Below are 21724 nucleotides of genomic sequence, written 5' to 3' on the forward strand. Positions count from 1 at the left end.
TGATATACCATTAACGTGTGAATCTTCTTTGTATTTTGAAAATATCATAAAACTATCAAACAAGCCATTATTAGTAATGTTGGCAATGGATTACACGAAGATCAAGTTATAATCTTCAAATAGTACAAGTCAAACACAGAATGACAACAATGAGAACAATACTTTTCTGAATGGAGAAACACGAGATGTGTACTATAACATATATAAACAGGTAACATCTTGCAAGAAACTTTTTACTATATAACTAGTAAATTAAGTATTTTTTAAGAGCAAGTTCCAAAATCAAAGACACTGCAGAACTTGTCATATCACAGATCTGTGTTTGAGCATTGAACACAGAATTCAACATGAAGTGTGGATTTTTCACCATCCTACTGGTTCTTGCAGTACTAGGTATACTATAATTCCGTTTCATATGTTTCCAGTTTGTACATTCAACTGACATTGTTTTAATAAGCATTATCTACAGTCTTCAAATCTGGTTTCATCTTGGATTTGGAAATAACAGAAAGCAAGGTCTAGATCTTTCATAAAATGTGCAACTTTTTAGAGTAGTGGGTAGTTCATGTGTGAGAACTTTCACTTCAATATAGAAAATAAAATGTTTTATCATATTTATGGTTGTGTTTTACAAAAAAACAGAAAACTTGTGTTTGATTACATTGTTTCCAACTTTTCCACATATTGGGAGGTAACTCAAATACAAATGCAGATGATTAAGATTATGGTACGTTTACAATATATGGAATTTACCAATTTTATAATGTAGCAAGAAGACGGGTCCGGTGACCCCATTTTTTCTTTTTCTTAACCGAAAGCATGCTATAAAAGCTATCTTCTTGTATGTTATCTCAAAATTCTATAGTGTAGTTTACGCGTAACCAGGATTTGGTTGCACATAAATGTTAAACATTTCAAAACTGGCATGTATGCTAGATTTCGATACCATGAGAAATAACCAAGCAAAGCACGTTTTATACTACTATATGATTTCATTAACCAGATATGTTGCGATCATATATGAATTGTAAATCAAACCATAAAAACCATTGTCTGGGTGGTAGTAATCGGTGTATTGTTTATCAAAAGACTAAGTTTGTCCTATTAATGTCTGTATGATACTTCAGTACAGAGATCTCTTAAATTGTATGTGAAAAAAATATTTATTATTTAGAAACTAAGGTTGTAACTCACATGTAAAATTGGCCTCAGATGGATCCGTCTATTATTTTAAGTATTTTATTTGTCATAAAGCTCTTCACCTTCTCAAAAGTTTGGCTTTCACAATATTCGACTTTTAATATTCCCGATGAATATTTATTCATAAAATTGTCTCGAACGCCATCAATCTAAACGGTATTTTTTTTCAGTGGTAGTGGCAGAATCCTATGGTAGAAGACATAGAGGAGGCAGTATGTATCCAACATTTATGAGTCATTCATTAGTTTTCTCAGTTAACGTATAAATCAAATTTGATAATTAAATAGCATTAGAAAAACAACAAATTGAAATCTGCAGCTAATATGATATCAAATTTGTTTTTTTGAATGATAAAACATTTATGAAAACTTGATTCTTTCAATTAGTATTTGGTGTTGTTTCGGTGGTAGTCGTTGGTTGCCGTGTCATATTTGGTTTTCATTTATTGTTTTTGTTATAAATCAAGCGTTTCATTTTTAAGTATTTTACGTTTTGTCATGTCAGGGCCTTTTATTGTATCACTATTAAGCTCTGACAATTAAAGTATAGCATATTTAGTCTTGACCATGTTTTGTTTGGGATTTAACTAGCCCAGGCAAATATATGCATTCTAAGACCACTACTGTATGTCTTTTAGTGGTTTTTTTTATTACTAGCTTTGTGATTCGTTCTTAACTTATTAGTCAGGACCTTTGCAATTTTTGTTTTGAATAGGTTTTTTTTTGTTAAGCCACTTTCCCTTCCTAGTAGCCGTAGCATGTTTATCTATTGTATAAAAATTCATAATATCTAATAAAATTAGTAGATTTAGCTACCAAAGTCCTTATATTTGAATAAAGGGACATTATTTGTAAGTGGACAATGTTTAATGTTAATTAGGCTTAAATTAAAAATTGATTGCTTTCCTCTCTGTGATTAAAGTGAGATAACTCTGGTCAGATGATATATTTCTGTTTTCATTTATAGTCTTTATAAAAAAAGTTCTAATTGTTTTGGGTAGGTTCCAATTACAATTTTTCACTTAAGCATTCGGCATCAGATATATAGAAGCTTTGGAATAAAGTGGTGGCTATGGTGTACTGTTTTGTGTTTGTGCGTATGCGTGTTTGTGTTGGGCGTTTTACACTTTTTACATGTATTTGTCTTTATGGATCGAGTGAAGCAGATAAGTTACATCAGCGTTTCTGCTTCATTTGAGTTCTGACATAATTGTATACACCATATCGATCTTATATTAGAAACAAATGCCTTTACGAGTAGAACGACGAATGCTTTGGACATTTTTTTTTATGTATACAACCTATGCTTTTCACCGGCATATTGTACCTCAAATTAAAAGTAGAAAGAATTATTTTTTTTAATAATTTCCAGGATATGGCTTTAAAAGAGAGCAATTTCATGAATACTCGGAAGAAGATGCTTTTTCTGTGATATAGGTACTTGTTTCAGAATATTTCCCCCTATATACCTTAGTGTTATGATAAAGTATTATTCAGGAGAGCGGTTTGTCTCATCGCATTAAGAAACTTAATGGTGATGAGGGTAGATTTGACCTTGCTCATTTATGAGGTTTTTGCACGGTCTGCATAATTAAATGTAACAAAAACATTTTTATAAGATTATAAAATAATTCTTTATATTGTTAGATATTAATTTTAAACATTTCAAAACAAATAAAAGAAATTATAGATATACATAATTGTCTTTTATAAACTAATGAAAAATACGCGTATCTAGTACATTACAAATTTTGTAACTATTTTGAAATCAATAAAAAAACTATAAGTAAAAGATAAAATTATAACCCTGTTCAAGGTGGACAATCAACACATTGACTTTATGAAATTGAACATAGTTCAAAGGAACATAACTCTTGTATACAAATGACACATTAATCGAATTATTTAGAAAATAATAAAATCACAAAAATACTGAACTTAGAGGAAAATCAATTCGAAAAGTCCATAATCACATGGCAAAATCAAGCTGCGCCTTTGTGCGCCACCTTCAAGGAAGATTCTAAATTTTCTATATAACCACAAGTTGTTAATCTATAAGATACTGACGACTAATGAATGCTAACCCACAGTAAAGAATATTTGTTTGAAATTTTTTAACACTTACTCAGAAAAATGATCGAAATACTAGACTTTCAAAGCTCATAATTAGCGTGTTTACACACTGATATAATATGGTTGTTAAATATTACAAACCTGTTATCGTATAAGACACTATAAACCTCGTGTGCTTGCATTAAATTATCCAAATAGATATTTATTTAAAGCCTAAACATTTCGACATGTTGTTTACATTTTATAAATTTTGGAATTCTAATTGTGTCACAAATTCCGGTTAAGATTTGACTAAATACCGATATCCTGATATCGTCAGGTAAATATGCTATAATAATTAGTTGCTGACAAACATGTTATCCTCTGTCAATGTCAATAGATATAGAAAGATGTGGTAGCCTTGTCAAGTCTGTAACTTTGTGGTTTTAATTGGTTACCTTCACTCTTATTTAGTTTTCATTAATTGTTTATGCTTGAATCACGCATTTGGTCTTCTTGTACGTTTGTTTCATATTGTTAACTGTTTGATCTTACTATATGATATGGATCTTGCTCATTATCTAATACTTGTTGTTTTTTCATGTTAGTATTTTTTTAATCAACGTTCATTTGCCTCCTTTGGAAAGTATAATCATTGGTGACTATACCACGTATTCTATTTTTAGCTCACCTGGCCTAAAAGGCCATGTGAGCTTTTCTCATCACTTGGCGTCCGTCGTCGTCGTCGTCGTCGTCGTCTGTCGTCGTTAACAATTTTTCAAACATCTTTTCCTCTGAAACTACTGAATGGATTTAAATGAAACTTAAAATGATTGTTCCTTAGATTATCCTGCACAAAGTGTGTGCTTCGATTTATGATCCGTCAAAAAACATGGCCGCCGTTACTTAAAATAGAACATAGGGGTCAAATGCAGTTTTTGGCTTATATCTCAAAAACGGAAGCATTTAGAGCAAATCTGACATGGGGTAAAAATGTTCATTAGGTCAAGATCTATCAGAGCCCTGAAATTTTCAGACGAATCAAACAAACCATTGTTTGGTTGCTGCCACTTAATTGGTAATTTTAAGGAAATTTTGCAGTTTTTGGTCATTATCTTGAATATCATTATAGATAAAGATAAACTGTAAACAGCAAAAATGATCAGCAAAGTAAGATCTACAAATAAGTTAAATATGACCAAAATTGTCAATTGACCCCTTAAGGGGTTATTGTCCTTTAATGACAATTTTTTCACAATTTGTTCATCATATTTGCTAACTTTAAACAATCTTCTCCTCTAAAACTACTCAACCAAATTCAACCAAACTTCAACTGAATGATCAGTAGGGTGTATAAAATAAAGTTTGTGTTTTATTTTCTATTTCGTCAAAAAACATGGCCGTCATGGCTAAAAATAGAACACAGGGTAAAATGCAGTTTTTGGCTTATATCTCAAAAACTCCAGCATTTAGAGCAAATAAGACAAGAAGTTAAAGTATTTATTAGGTCAAGGTCTACCTGTCCTGAAATTTTCAGCCGAATTGGGTAACTGGTTTTTCAGGTATAATACCCCTGAATTGATGGTTTTAAAGAAATTTTGCAGTGTTTGGTTATTATCTTGAATATTATTATAGATGAAGATAAACTGTAAACAGCAAAAATGATCAGCAAAGTAAGATCTACAAATAGGTTAATATGAACAAAATTGTCAATTGACCCCTTAAGGGGTAAATGTCCTTTCATGACAATTTTTCACAATTTGATCATCATATTTGCTAACTTTAAAAAATCGTCTTCTCTGAAACTACTAAATGGATTTGGATGAAACTTAGCATGATAGTTTCTTAGATTATCCTGCACAAAGTGTGTGCTTCGATTTTTGATCCGTCAAAAAACATGGCCGCCCTTACTTTAAATAGAACATAGGGGTCAAATGCAGTTTTTGGCTTATATCTCAAAAACGAAAGCATTTAGAGCAAATCTGACATGGGGTAAAAATGTTCATTAGGTCAAGATCTATCAGCCCTGAAATTTTCAGACGAATTAAACAAACCATTGTTGGGTTGCTGCCACTTAATTGGTAATTTTAAGGAAATTTTGCAGTTTTTGGTCATTATCTTGAATATCATTATAGATAAAGATAAACTGTAAACAGCAAAAATGATCAGCAAAGTAAGATCTACAAATAGGTTAATATGACCAAAATTGTCAATTGACCCCTTAAGGGGTAAATGTCCTTTAATGACAATTTTTCACAATTTGTTCATCATATTTGCTAACTTTAAAAAATCTTCTCCTCTGAAACTACTGAATGGATTTGGATGAAACTTAGCATGATAGTTCCTTAGATTAACCTGCACAAAGTGTGTGCTTCGATTTTTGATCCGTCAAAAAACATGGCCGCCCTTACTTTAAATAGAACATAGGGGTCAAATGCAGTTTTTGGCTTATATCTCAAAAACGAAAGCATTTAGAGCAAATCTGACATGGGGTATAAATGTTCATTATGTCAAGATCTATCAGCCCTGAAATTTTCAGACGAATCAAACAAACCATTGTTTGGTTGCTGTCACTTAATTGGTAATTTTAAGGAAATTTTGCAGTTTTTGGTCATTATCTTGAATATCATTATAGATAAAGATAAACTGTAAACAGCAAAAATGATCAGCAAAGTAAGATCTACAAATAAGTTAAATATGACCAAAATTGTCAATTGACCCCTTAAGGGGTTATTGTCCTTTAATGACAATTTTTTCACAATTTGTTCATCATATTTGCTAACTTTAAACAATCTACTCCTCTAAAACTACTCAACCAAATTCAACCAAACTTCAACTGAATGATCAGTAGGGTGTATAAAATAAAGTTTGTGTTTTATTTTCTATTTCGTCAAAAAACATGGCCGTCATGGCTAAAAATAGAACACAGGGTAAAATGCAGTTTTTGGCTTATATCTCAAAAACTCCAGCATTTAGAGCAAATAAGACAAGAAGTTAAAGTATTTATTAGGTCAAGGTCTACCTGTCCTGAAATTTTCAGCCGAATTGGGTAACTGGTTTTTCAGGTATAATGCCCCTGAATTGATGGTTTTAAAGACATTTTGCAGTGTTTGGTTATTATCTTGAATATTATTATAGATACAGATAAACTGTTAATAGCAATTGTATTGTGAATCATCAGATTGACCTAGACTGTATCTTAATCAAGTGTAGGGCGAACTCATGCCCATTTCTTTCCAGAGGTTCCTAAGAGGCTTTAAAAGGTATTTCCAGGATAGTACATGGCCTTCGTTACTCTGTTTAATTTACAACAAACATTAATTTATTAATTTAGTTAATAAGGCATTGTTTACCAGGTGAGCGATTCAGGCTCTTGAGAGCCTCTTGTTTTTATATTTATTAATGAAATGAAATAATATTTTTCTTTGTTAATAGGACATAAAAGTGTTTCCCGGCATAGGAGTTATCATAAAAGTGTGTCCCGTCACAGGAGTTACCATGGAAGAGTATCCCGTCACAGGACCTATCACAAAAGAGTTTCCCATCGCCACAGTTATAAAAGACGCGTTTCCCACCACAGGAATTATCGTAAGATATATGTAAAATGACATATAGTAAAATAAAACTAATTTGGTTTTAAATCTTTTCACTCATTTGATTCACATTCAAAGAACGCAAAGCGGTGAAAGGCTTCACATACACTCGTAACCTTTTTTAAGAAAATTTAGATAATCTTTAAATGTATATGTTGTGTACAAGATGTAAGTTTGTACAAATTATAATTTGTACAGGGTTTTTGTACAAGTTATAAGTTTTTTGACACATTCCTTCTTGCAGCAGGTGATACAGGTGTGTCTTATAAAATGTACCAGTGGAATGTTTTAAATTCAAAATATTATTCTTCAACCTAACATTTAGTGCTATTCTCCTTGTCTTCAAACTGGAAATGAGGATACCTGAATGGTTTAAATTCTAATTTTATTTTTTCCTTATACCATATTCATCTCCATACAAAATCTTTGTGTGGTCTTATAATGTTTTTGTATCAAAGCTCAGTATTAGACTGTATCATGAAGCTGAGAAATATGACAGAAATATGCGAAGCAAAAGACTGTTTGCTTGCATCATCCATTTGTGTTCAGCAGGTCATAAAACACTGATAACTTGTACAAAAAATCTGTACAAATTATAATTTGTACAACATTACAACTTGTACACAACATATATAAGATAAATTATTGTACTATACTGATTTGATTGTATTAAATTTTTTTTTTAATTTAAAACTTTCCATATTATAGTCGTTTGACATTTTTAGGTCGTGCGCACGCTGGGAGATATTCGAGAAAGTCCCATGTAAGAAAATATGGCGCTAAACGTTATGGGAGGAGACATGTTCGAAAATACAGAGCTAAACGTTATGGAAGGAGACATGTTCGAAAATACGGAGCTAAACGTTATGGAAGGAGACATGTTCAAAAGTATCATCATAGACATAGACATGGCTACAAATATGGACATAAGCATGTAAAGGTTCACAGACATAAACACGTCTTCAGTCGTCATCATGGACACAGACATGGCTACAAATATGGACATAAGCGTGTTCATGTTCACAGACACACACACAGACATAAACATGTATTCAGACATCATCATGGACATCGACATGGATACAAGTATGGACATAAACGTGTTCATGGTCATATACACACACACGTACACAAACTTCTCTTTAAACATCGACATGGGCATCGACATGGACACAGATACGGACATGGACATAGACACCATCACCGAGGAATACACAAACATATACACAGACACCACGTTGTACATCGGGTACATAGACATCATGTTGTACATCGGGTACACAGACACCATCGACATGGACACAGATACGGACATAGGCACCATCACCGAGGAATACACAAACATATACACAGACACCACGTTGTACATCGGGTACATAGACATCATGTTGTACATCGGGTACACAGACACCATCGACATGGACACAGATACGGACATAAACATGTACACCATCACCGAGGAATACACAAACATATACACAGACACCACGTTGTACATCGGGTACATAGACATCATGTTGTACATCGGGTACACAGACACCATCGACATGGACACAGATACGGACATAAACATGTACACCATCACCGGGGAATACATAAACATATACACAGACACCACGTTGTACATAAGGTACATAGGCATGTTCACAGACATCACGTCGTACATAAGGTACATAGACATGTTCACAGACATCACACTGTACATAAACATGTTCACAATCATCCCGTGGTGCATAGGATACATAGACATGTACACACAAATAGACACACTCATGTACATGTTCACGGACATAGCCATAGTCATGGTCATGGTCACGCATACTACAATCTTAGACTGAGCCATGGGATCATTTACTTTGGAGGAAACAGTAAGTGAATCATCAAACATATATATTATTTCTATAGTATGTAAAAAAAAACTATTTATGTTGATGATATCGTATTTGTTTCGTTTATTCCGATTCTTCTCTATTCATGAAAGTTTAAGCCCTGTATTTGGTTTCAGCAAATTTAATAGTCTTAGACAACATTTTAAGATTGATAATAGCACTATGAAAAATGCAACAATTTCGAACTCCAAGAAAATTCAACATCAAATGGCAAAATCAAAAGCTCAAAGACATCAAACGAATGGAAAACAACTGACATATTCCTGAACAGTTTATACGAAATTTTGTTAATTGTCAAAAATTATTTTTGAAGTCAGATTAGAACAAGCAAATTTGTCATTAAGTTTGTTTAACAAAAAAAAAAATCTAAAGAATGAAGAACGACGTGATACAAATAATCTTGATTTGTTTTGAATTTAATCACAATTTACAAGGCTGAATTTATGTGAGATGTTATTTTAAAATGAGCAAACTCAAATTATTTCATTGTCTCGTATGATGTTTATCAGTAAGAATATGAAAGATCGTTAAATGACCATACCTTCATGAAAAAAATCAGAGTAATTTTATTCTAATGTACGATTTCTACTCTAGGATACCGCCTAAGTTGTGGCCGACGAAGATTTTTGAGCCTTTGGGAGGAGTGCAATCAGTCTTACGGTGACAGCAATGAGTGTTTCACGCAGTTAGGAAGTCAACATCTTTATACAAGTATTCAAGGTATAAAGCTATAGGATTATCATCTTTTGGTTGTTGTCTTTCAATCAAATAATTATACACAATCGGGAAAAAAACTTTATAAATAGTAGGACCAATTGTCTGCTTGTATTTTTATAAACATTAACCATTGCTTTTTATTTGCTCTGATATTAGTTATGTATTTGCAGCTAGCAGGAAATGAAGCAAGAAATGTTTTTCTTAAATATATATGAAAAACAATGGAGGCTGCTTGATATGTTGGAAAAGAACCCCACAAACCCCAAGTGAACAAGCGGTTATTCTTTATCTGACACTTTATCAGATATGTATGACATATTTTGATTCCATTGAGAATATATTGTGACCTTAGTGATCACTGAAGAATGCTCATCTGATGCAAATTAAAATCAACAATCATTGTCAGTTATTGTCAAAAATTTGTACTTTCAAGTCTTCACTTGTATGTGAAAACTGTTTAATTAAACCCTTGTTTAAATTACATGTATTGTGCAATACAAAGTCTATGAAACAACCGCATTCGATCATTGCAAACGATACAAAGTCTATGAAACAACCGCGTTCGATCATTGCAAACGATACAAAATCTACGAAACAACCGCATTCGATCATTGCAAACGATACAAAGTCTATAATACAACCGCATTCGATCATTGCAAACGATACAAAATCTACGAAATAACCGCATTCGATCATTGCAAACGATACAAAGTCTATGAATTAACTGCATTCGATCATTGCAAACGATACAAAGTCTATGAAACAACCGCAATCGATCATTGCAAACGATACAAAGTCTATGATACAACCGCATTCGATCATTGCAAACGATACAAAATCTACGAAATAACCGCATTCGATCATTACAAACGATACAAAGTCTATGAATTAACTGCATTCGATCATTGCAAACGATACAAAGTCTATGAAACAACCGCATTCGAATATTGCAAACGATACAAAGTCTATGAAACAACCGCATTCGATCATTGTAAACGATACAAAGTCTATGAAACAACCGCATTCGACCATTGCAAACGATACAAAGTCTATTAAACAACCGCATTCGATCATTTCAAACGATACAAAGTCTATGAAACAACCACATTCGATCATTGCAAACGATACAAAGTCTATGAAACAACCGCATTCGATCATTTCAAACGATACAAAGTCTATGAAACAACCGTATTCGATCATTGCAAACGAATGAACATTGAGATTATGTAAGAGTTAAACAAACAATGAAACAAATTCTTGTCTTTTTCTTTTAATATCAATCTTGTTCCATGTATTTTCAAAGTGTAAAAAATTTGAAGTTTGAAATTCAAAAAACATATTTTTGTCATGGCGTTTGTATACATTCTAAAAAAGAAATATTACCCATTTTTGTATTAATCACTTTTGCATAACTGATTTTAAATACAAATTCCTATCTTGTTTTGTTTCAGTTCCTCACGCTACTCCATTCTTTGATGACCTAGATAATAGTCATGAGCAACATGTTCAACAGCACAAGAAGATTGCTTACGAACATACCAAAAACATTGCCGATGCGGCTGATAATCATATAGCTAATATTGATGATGTAGCAAATGGTCACGTAGGACGGGTACAAGAAGAAGCAGACAAACACATTTATGATATAAACAAGGCATCCGGAAATCACATCAAGCAAATCAAAGAGGCAGCAGATAAACACCTCAAACGGCTGGTTAAACATGTAAAACAACATCTTTATAATGCAGAGAAACAACAAAAAAGACATACAAGCGAACGTGAATACCAACATAAACGGCACTTGGGTGAAAAGGCAGCAATAAACAAACAACACGAATACGCTATCAAAAGCAAAGTTGTATATGATGGTTCAGATTTTGGAGACGTTCCAGTAGTTGCTGATTATGGAAGTTTTAATGCAGCACCAGAATCAGCAGGTGCAGGCACCGAAGCAGCAGCAGAGGCAGCAGAGTTAGCAAGTTCAGGCGCTGAATATTAAATGAACTAGCATCTGTTTCTTCCAATTGAAGGTAAGAGTCTTTTGTATATACAAAATTTCAATCCTGGTATCTATGATGAGTTTATTTGTAAGATACATTTACCAGACAGAGGAAGTTATAATGCTGCTGTAGAAGTTATACAAATAGACGCCCTATATTGAATCAATAAAAACTTGTTACAAAATAATTTATTTTTCAAAATTAATGCTATAAAAAAAAATAGAAATTAGAAATAGACAGAACTATCGTTATGAACAAAATATCAATCCGATTAAGTCACAGAGTTTTTCACACATTCGTCTATGACACTAAAATTGAAAATGGAAACGAGGAATGAGCCGACCAAAGAGCCGACAACAGATCATTTATATGATCAACATAACATGTTTAATGCAAAGTACTGATGATTTATCACATTTATTAACATCAACACTAATAAAACGTTTTTATCTCATTCGGACTCACACATAATGTCACATTGAAAAATTACGGTTCCCACTTAAAATGTATCTAATCAATTCTTTTCTGTCAAAATGAGGTGGAATATATCAAGGGAATACCAGGTGGGTGACCTTCTGCTGTTGTTTTTTTCTATGGTCGGGTTGTTGTCTCTTTGGCACATTTCCCCTTTCCATTCTCAATTTTAAAACTCACAAATCGAACAGAAACAATAAGTACAAAAAATGTAAGTGGAGAAAAAGACATAGAACTTAACGATTTAAAGACTAAACATCGCAAACCTCGCTTAGACTTGAACGTGATATCGGGTGTTCCCGTGATATGTCTCATTCGAGGATGTCCCATATGTGCCAAAAAAGCCATAAGTTACATGACGGAACAATACCCGACAATTTTCCCCCTGTTTATAGTAAATCAAATTCGTATTATTGCACAATTGTTAATTGCTTTTTTCTTTTTCTTGCAGGACATTCATGCAGCAAGATATTTCCACGACAATAAATGATAAACTATTGATAAAATACCTTTACTTGTTACTTGCTCTTTTGCATCAAACTAATGAACGAATCATGTTATCGAAAACCTTGATAATTTTGTAAGGCACAGTGATTAAGATTATAACACTATGTTGACTGTTTTACCCCTTTTTTGACAGGTTTACCTATTATGTCTATTGATTGTGTTTACACATCGTTGTCAATATAATGGAATTGTATGCGACTGTCGTACAAGTGAGATGTTTAGCTAGCTATAAAACCAGGTTTCATCAACAATTTTTCACATAAGCAAATGCTGGTACCAAGTCAATAATATGACACTTGTTATCCATACGTTCGATGTGTTTGAGCTTTTGATTTTGCCTTTTGATTACGGACTTTCTCTTTTGAATTTTCCTCGGAGTTCGGTATTTGTGTTTTTTTACCTTTTGTCTAACACAAGAAATAATTTAATTACTACACATGAAACACATTACCCCGGTGACAAGAATTGTTAATAGAGGTGAAGGAGGATAAATGTCTTTGACAAAATTTTTTTTTAAAAGTAAGGCAAGGATACCAAAGGAACATTTAAATTGAAAAGTCCAAAGTTAACTTGACCTATAATTGCTAACTTTTTATGCATTGTTACTTTGATGGAGATTTTTCTTATTGGCACTTATATCACATCTTTTTATTTATATTGACAACTCCATGACAAAAAAAAAAGAAACAAACGATCAAAAAGACAAACAATAATATGCACATACCACAGATAAAAACTGAGCAAAGCGAACACATCAAAAAAGTGGTGATTTCAGAAGAGGGGCGAATTAAACCTGAGGGACATTCAAAATTCAGTTGTATTTGTTGTAGCCATGTTACACTGATATTATAAGTTAAGTGATGATCCTACTGTATGTATACAAAAAATCATACTTAAGTATTAGATTCAAATTATAACATGTTTAGTTATATAAGCGAAAGAGATTTGGTATGATTGCCCATGAGACAACTATCCATCAGCTGGAGACCAATGACGAAGATCTTAGTAAGGCGTGATATTTTGATATTCACTGCAAATTGAATTTATGATTGTCAACATACTACTATGGCATCGACTCTCAGTCCGTAAAAAGTACGAAATATGAACTTTCGCTTAAAAGGGAAATCCAAATTGAATAAGACAGAGAGTGAGTTTTTTACATAATGATTAAACTATTTGTAATTCATTTTCTGTAGCTTTATTTAGTAAATGGCATTGGTTTGTCATAAAAAAAGGTTGGAAAGAAATTATGTTTAGCAATTTCGTTCCTATCGATTCATTCATGTAAGTCGATTTGTGAAAATAAAAACTGATAAACTATATCGGAGTTTAGTGTGATGTCCATTTTCACTTAACTAGTACACATTATTATTTATGGTTCAACTAAAAGCCCCCCTCCTGTGAGATGTTGTTTCTCTTGTGTTGAAGATCCATTTTGGGTTTCGGCTGTGTTCTGCTCTTTGGTCGGGTTATCGTCTCTTTGTCATATTCAACATTTCCGTTCTCAATTTTGTTTATGATTAACAAAAGGGGACAAAAGATACCAGATGGACTGTCAAACTCATAAATCGAAAATAAACTGACAGCGCTATGGCTAAAAATGAAAAAGACAAACAGAAAAACAATAGTACACATGCATAACATAGAAAACTAAAGAATCAACAACACGAACCCCACCAAATACTAGGGGTGATCTCAGGTGCTCCGGAAGGGTAAGCAGATCCTGCTCCACATGTGGCATCCGTCGTGTTGCTTATGTGATAACAAATTTGGTAAATAGTCTAATTCGGTAGGTCACATTCATGAAAGGGAATGGGTTTAACAACCGTTAGTTAAGAACAACAGACACAATTTTGATCTATAGACGAAAAAATATTAACAACATTCAAAACGTAAAAAATCAATGTCGTTTGAATTATATAATAAGTAAAAAATTCTGTTTGTACCTGTCATAATTTGTATCTGATGTAATGAGGTCTCTATAGGATAGAGGTTTCGTTGGCAAGCATACCACTCCATAGTTTTATGTCTACGTTATCCCTACAATAGAAATATATTCTTCATAGAATTTTACAAGATCAGAATATCCACTAAAAAGAAACGTGAAATAATTAATTGTTAATAAATTATATATTATATATAAATATACTAAATAAATAAATGATTTGGAAAATACGTTGAAGGTATAAAAAGTCAAGAGAATTCTGAATGCAATTAGGTTTTATACGGGCACTCTGGTTCTAAACCTTGGTTCCATCTGGGTTTTTTGGTTCTGAACCTTGGTTCTTTGGTTCGAAACCATGGTCACTGGTTCAACATCCGGGTTGTTTGGTTATAGCAACCCAACTTCTTGGTTCCATCTGGGTTCCATTCTAGATCATTCTAATGTTCCCGTTGAACTTGGAGAAGATAACCGCAAGTATCCGAATAAAAAGATAAAGTAGGTCAAAGACGCTAAAATTGTTTTATAACATTAAACATTTCAGCATCGGCGGTAAAGGAAGCTGTAAGGTATTTATCTTCTCTTTTAATTATTTTCATTAGGAAACTAGATAAAAATAATTAAAGCATCGTATTGATTTTAAAAATAAACCGAAATATACAGTATATCGAACATTCTTTTATTTAATTCAGTCGTTCTGTGTTCATTTATTTTTCGTTACTCATCCCTTATTTCCGTTAATATTTCTAGAAGTTTTAAAAAATGTCGTTCAATTGGCCGACGATATGTGCATCTAGCCACTTGACCCGTTAACGACTTGCATATATATTTGAATGATTGCATATTTGTTTTCAAGTCCGACTGAAATTTATTTAATTGGCTTTGTAATAATGCCAGACTTTGATAGAAATACATGTGAAGTTCAGTAACAAATCGTTTTGTTCAAAACAAAAAGTTAAAAGACATATAAAAAGAAAGAGATGATCAATTTAAGTTTGTAAGCTTTAAAATTAGTTGAAAAATAAGCTATAAAATATTACAAAAATATATATGTACAATACATTTGTCAAATATGCGACTCCTTGTTAAGGGGATGCATATAATCATTTGACCCCCCCCCCCCCCAAAAAAAAAACCAAAGAAATCAAAATGAAGATTAAATATTTTTATAATAAAATTGTGTGTGTGTGTGTTAATGACAGTGATAGTGGGATGAGTACACAAGAGATCAGATGACACAGGAATTAACAACTATAGGTCACAATACGGTCTTCAACAATGAACAAAGGTCATACCTCATAGTCACCTATACAAGGCACCGAAATGACAATGTAAAACAATTCAAACGAGAATAGAAACGGACAAAATTATGAAAAAAAAATGAACGAAAAACAAATATGTAACACATAGACAAACGACAAACACCGAATTACAGGTTCCTGACATGCGACAGGCAAATACATACCGAATAAGGCGGGATCCCCACCATCCCCCTAACCTGGGACAATGCTTATTTCCACACAACACAAAATAAAATTTGAAATTTGGTAGCGTCACTTTTACCGTTTATGAGAATTCGTGTCCCTATAAAAACATAGAAAATGCTGAATTTTTCGTTTCCGTTCTCTTAAATAAGTTTTACTCAACCAAACGTTATAAATCTAACACGCAATGCTTATTACCCTACAACACAGATCTATGAAGTTCGATATTGGGTGGCGTCACTTTTACTGTTCATGAGTCTTTATATGTAAGAAGATGTGGTATGAGTAGCAATGATACAAATGACAACACGGAGCCTTAAGATAGGAAAATGTTAAATATGTTGTTACCGTTCTTCAACTTCAGTTTGCCTTAACCAAATATTTTGAAACATATACATAATGCTTAGGGTCACAAAAGGGTCAAAATAGCGTGAATCCTACATCTATATGTGGAAGTTTACTGATGTTGTTTTTTTTCACAAGCAGGGGCATCTGTGGCACATTGACATATTTTACATTTATTTAAGTAAGCAGTTTCTTTACTTCCATTGAATTCTACTTCTAGAATTAACTTGTATATTTTTCAGGATCTCGGTGCAGTTTGATAACAGACAACGATATTTCAAGTTACATGTGACCACCATAACAAAGTGTTTCACTAGATTGAGCTCTCTTTTTGAGTGTACTTTAAAGGTTCTTTGCATCGAGTTCAGTTTATTGATATGTGTATACCTTCTGTGTGAATTTTTAAGATGTAAAAACAGACTATCTATATCTGCATGTCCATGAAATGAAATGAAATTATAAGGTAACATGATTAAAACATTTTGCATTACCTATCACAACTGTACTAAAGCAGTACATGTTCTCTCTAATGGGGGTCTTGTTTGGGGTTCTGATCCCGGATCCCGCTTACTGTTTTGTCAGATTCCCGTATCCCGCTTACACTATGTACGTAAGCAATTCATATTTTTTGTAAATTACCGTGTCCTGCAAGACTTCAATTCCCGTTTTCACGGCACAATAATTTGACTTTCACTTGTAACGCGTACAAAAAGTCAGCAATCCCGCGTCACGCTTAGACCCCAATGAGACCCACTCAAATTTTTCACGGAAATTAAATGATTTAGTTTTCATTTGAACCTAACATTCTTAAAAATTGAGAATGAATATGTGGAATATGTAAAAGAGACAGTAACATGACAAAAGAGCAGAAAGCAGTCGAAGGCCCCTAATGGGTCTTCGACAAAGCGTGAAAATTTCTCGACCGGAGGCGGGCTTCAGATGGTCCATAAACAAAGTGTGTACTAGTTCAAACTCCAAAACATAAAACTGAACTTACAATTAAAAACATACAAGATCAACGAAAAACAGAGACTCATGACTTGTCGTCAAGGTAATCATGCCAAGAGACACACCCAATATGCAGAGGTCAAGAGTCAAAAAGTCATAGTCTGGTCAAGAGTTCCTTATCAAAAAAACACAAAGCAGATTTTGAGGAAAGGATAGTCGTGCTACACAAAACTAACAAATATATCTTTATATCTAAAATAGATATAATAAGATGTGATATAAGTGCCAATCAGACAATTCCTCATTTAATTCAAACAAAATATACAAGTTGTACATTGTGGCAATAGGTCAAGCTCACATGACGTTTCTATTGCCACTAGACTCACCATCTTATGACAATACATCTACATGCCACATATTCAAAAGCAAGGTCAATTGAAAATTATATTTTGAGGTCAAGATAATATACACACTGTATCCCGATGACACATCAAACGTGCATAGGCCAAGAGTCAAAAAGTCATATTCTGGTCAATAGTTCCATGTCAAAAATATACACAGCAGTCATGCACGAAAGTTCATCATGGTACACGTAACAATGTCTTATGTCATGATGCACTACACAAACCTAGGTCAGATACGGAAACACAAGACATATAACAAAACTCAATGGAACGGTACTTGTACAGGTCACTACAATTGCCTTCAAAATAGAACATAAACTCTCGCAAAACTGCAAAATTAAAACCGTCTTTCACAAAAAGTTTAACAGGATTCTTTGCAAAGATTATCTTACCACTATCAATTGAGAATCGAGTCATGCAGTTATGTCAATAAATTAAAACGGTAAGCACTAAAACTAGGGTTTACCATTTATTTCAAACCTAGCCATGTGATAGTTCTATAGTAAACACATGATACAGTCATGAAATTTAATATTTGCAATAGTACGACCAGAACAATACAAGACAGAGAAACAAATGAAAGTAATGATACACACAAATTTTAAATCACAATGCACAAATAAGGAACCGTAGTTTTCATTCAATTTATTTATGTAAAATGTACGCTTGTAAATTAATAAATAAACCACTCATTTAAAAAAAAAAAACCATTATGTGAGAAAAATAAGACTTTTATGATACTCAAATTTGAACCAATGAAACCAACAGAAAGAAAGAAATATACGTACAAAAATTTATATGAACTATTTCGTATTTTAGCTTTAAGAGACCACCAGCCAAGTAGTCATCACTTCGGTGTTTACATGAATATCAATTTTATGGTCATTTTATAAATTTCCTGTTACAACACTTTCATTTTTTCGAGAAACTATGGATTTTCTTATCCAAGGAATATATTACCTTAGCCGTATTTGGCAGAACCTTTTAAAATTTTGGGTCCTCAATGCTCTTCAACATTGTACTTATTTAAATTTGGCTTTTTAACTATTTTGATCAGAGCGTCACTGATGAGTCTTATGTAGACGAAACACGCGTCCCGGCGTATTAAATTATAATCCTGGTACTTTTGATAACTATTGGAACTTTTCTTACACATATATATTATGTTAATCCTGTTATGATCACATTCCATTAACAAAAATAGAAAGTAAGTTAGTAAGTGAGGAACTCCATAGTTCATTGTAATAGTTCCACAGTCTAATATACATCATCATATACAATATGAAAAATCTTTAAAGCCAAATTAAATTTTAGCTTTTAAGAAATATGAGACAATTTAATAATTTTTAAAACATAAAGATATGCTATGTAAAATGAATATTTAAATAATAACAGTTTTCATATGATACCAAAACCTTTGTAATGCATGTTGAAAACAGAGAGGTGATAGGATCCTTCAAAATTATCGCACAAAAGAAGTATTGAGGTAACAAAAGTTGTCATCAAATCTCATAAATCGAGTAAGGAGTTGAAACTGAATGTAAAATCAGGGTATTCTGTCCTGAAGAAGAGAGACAGTCAGGATGTGTTGACAGAGAAGCGTCTCCTGCTTTGAACGCAAAAATGCAAATCGGGATTGAACTTCTTTGAAATTTTAAACAGAATAACTCTCTAGATAAAGACCTGCAAGGCTGTTAACAATGTATTTCCAACATATATAAAAGAGCTACAAATGATCAATAGATGGAATTTTTAAAAAAACATTTTCATTCTCTTCTTTCGGTATTTAGTCAGGTTTTGGTTGCCAAACTGCAATAATTAAAATAATATAAGACTAGAAAAAAACTGGACAAGAACAAATTTATTTCTACAATTGTGATGGATCTATCTAAGCATTTGCAATAGAAACATTTAGAATAATTCACAGAGAACGTCCGAGCTACCTTCATGATTTGATCACAGGAAACAGCAGTACTCTTTAGAACTACTAGGTATGGCTGAAAATCGTTTCGCTATAATGCTGCACAAATTTGGAATGAGCTGCCGAACCATTGTCGAATGGAAACATCTTGTGATCAATTTAAAAATTGGTTCAGACATAGGATCAGAATAACATCTCATACCAGTGTAGTGCAGGAATAAAATGTTTATGCCTGAGTTTCTTTCTTTTTTTGTGTGACCATTTCATTTTTTCTGTCTTATCATTAACTATAGCTTTTTTAAGTGCTTACTATGCTTTTAACTTTCAAATGTCATCTATAGTATCTTATTATGCACTATATATTATTATTGTGTTGTTTTAATGATTTTTGTATATGTGTATACATTTAGTCGATTTGAAATACTCAACAGAGCTTTTGTAAATGTAATGTATTGAATATCGACTCTAAATAAAACTTTGAATCTTGAATCTTGAGTGATTAACCTCCCCACTAACATGTAAAAAACATGTAGCTAGACCACAAAAAATGTTTGCGTACAGAACTACAAACTGATGGAATATTGCTATCTAACAGATTGAAAGAATCGATTAGTGATAGTTTCGTGTACACACTCGTTTCAAAATCGGACGGGAGCTTTTCAGACTTTCTGCTCGGCAATCACGCAGATATATGTGACATTTTAAAACAAAAGCATCGTTTGGAGGTTTTTAACGAAGGATTTTCCTTGTCTTAAATGCTGTAGACTGTGAAGACTTCTTAATCCAAAATATTAAGTGACATTTTGAATTTGGTGAATTCAAAATTTGATGTATCAATCTCTTACAGGGAATAAAGTATGATGATGATGATGTTATATGTCTCATTGACGGACACCTTTCATTATCGCTATTTTACGAAATGTACCTATGATCTTACTGACTGATACTTTCCTTTCTCAGCACAGTAGAGTAATATGAAAAATTATCGCTAGAAACTAAGTGCGCACAATGATATCGACAACGTCATCAAAGGTAAAATAGCGATTGCTTTTCTCACTTCCGCCGTGCCGGCTTACGTGATCATTGATAAACTAAAATTATTCGATATACTTAAACAATCTTATATGTATATATTTTTTGTCTGTTGATCTTTTTCTTCTTTAGTCATGCGTTGTCAGTTTATTTTCAATATATGAGTTTTACTGTCCCTCTGGTATCTTTCGCCTCTATTTCAATACACAAAAATGTATGGGTATCCTAAGCTATTTTTAGATTTATATCCAATGTATTACATATAAAGCCCTGCATCAAATGTGGAAACAGAGTGAAAAAAAGATAAACGGACATTTTGTAATCATCTGAATAATTTATTCTCCTTTTATATATTTGATTTAAATCTTCAAATAGAATCATACAGGCGAAGGATTTAATAACAATGTGGTCATTTGTCATTTTTATCAAGCAAAACTAATTAGACCATCCTTCTTTAAATAAGAATCTTAATGTCATATCGAAACTAATTAAAGTATAAAATATTTTTGTTTTGATAAGGTTTTGTGCAGCTTAATTTTCAGAGAAATTAAAACTGTCCAATATTTTTCAACAACACACAATTCTCTAAATAACAAAAACATTTTGAAATGACGTAAAATCCCCTTTGGAAAAGCTTCTAGCCAGAAATATATCTTCACATCAACAGAGACAACTCAAAAATTGCTTGCAATAACTGAAGGCAAACTGATGAAGCTGTCTACTAACAAATATCTCATTGTTGTTACATTTGTAATACATCATATGGTAAGTTTTTGTTTTATAAGAATATTTGGATTTTTAAATGAATACAAAACGAAATACATGCCAATGAGACAACTATCCAGAAGAGACCAAACGCCACAGGATGTTACATCTATATGTCACTTTACGGCCTACGACAAAGTTCATGCCACAAAGTCTGCTGTAAAACGTCCCGCAATGAAAAATGTAAAACAATTCAATTGAGGAGACTAACGGCTTTTTTGTGTTCAAAATAATGAACGAAAAACAAATATTTAACACAGCATCAAAAGATAACAACTAAATTAAAGGCTGCTGGCTTGGGACAGGCACAGCATCAAAAGATAACAACTAAATTAAAGGCTGCTGGCTTGGGACAGGCACAGCATCAAAAGATAACAACTAAATTAAAGGCTGCTGGCTTGGGACAGGCACAGCCTCAAAAGATAACAACTAAATTAAAGGCTGCTGGCTTG

The 21724-nt window shown here is 32.7% G+C and overlaps 1 protein-coding gene across 1 annotated transcript; it reads left to right on the top strand.

Moving 5' to 3' along the window:
• Positions 1 to 245: 245 nt before the first annotated feature.
• LOC139517864 (uncharacterized) lies at positions 246 to 12430 on the top strand. The gene is made up of 7 exons (XM_071309334.1): positions 246 to 393; positions 1371 to 1412; positions 6687 to 6839; positions 7570 to 8712; positions 9328 to 9453; positions 10902 to 11480; positions 12376 to 12430. The coding sequence occupies exons 1-6, from the start codon at positions 348 to 350 to the stop codon at positions 11447 to 11449; spliced, it is 2058 nt and encodes a 685-aa protein (XP_071165435.1). The 5' UTR covers positions 246 to 347; the 3' UTR covers positions 11450 to 11480; positions 12376 to 12430.
• The last annotated feature ends 9294 nt before the right edge of the window (positions 12431 to 21724 follow it).

Source organism: Mytilus edulis, chromosome 3 (assembly GCF_963676685.1).
Source record: "Mytilus edulis chromosome 3, xbMytEdul2.2, whole genome shotgun sequence".
In the NCBI taxonomy this organism is placed as follows: Eukaryota; Metazoa; Mollusca; class Bivalvia; order Mytilida; family Mytilidae; genus Mytilus; species Mytilus edulis.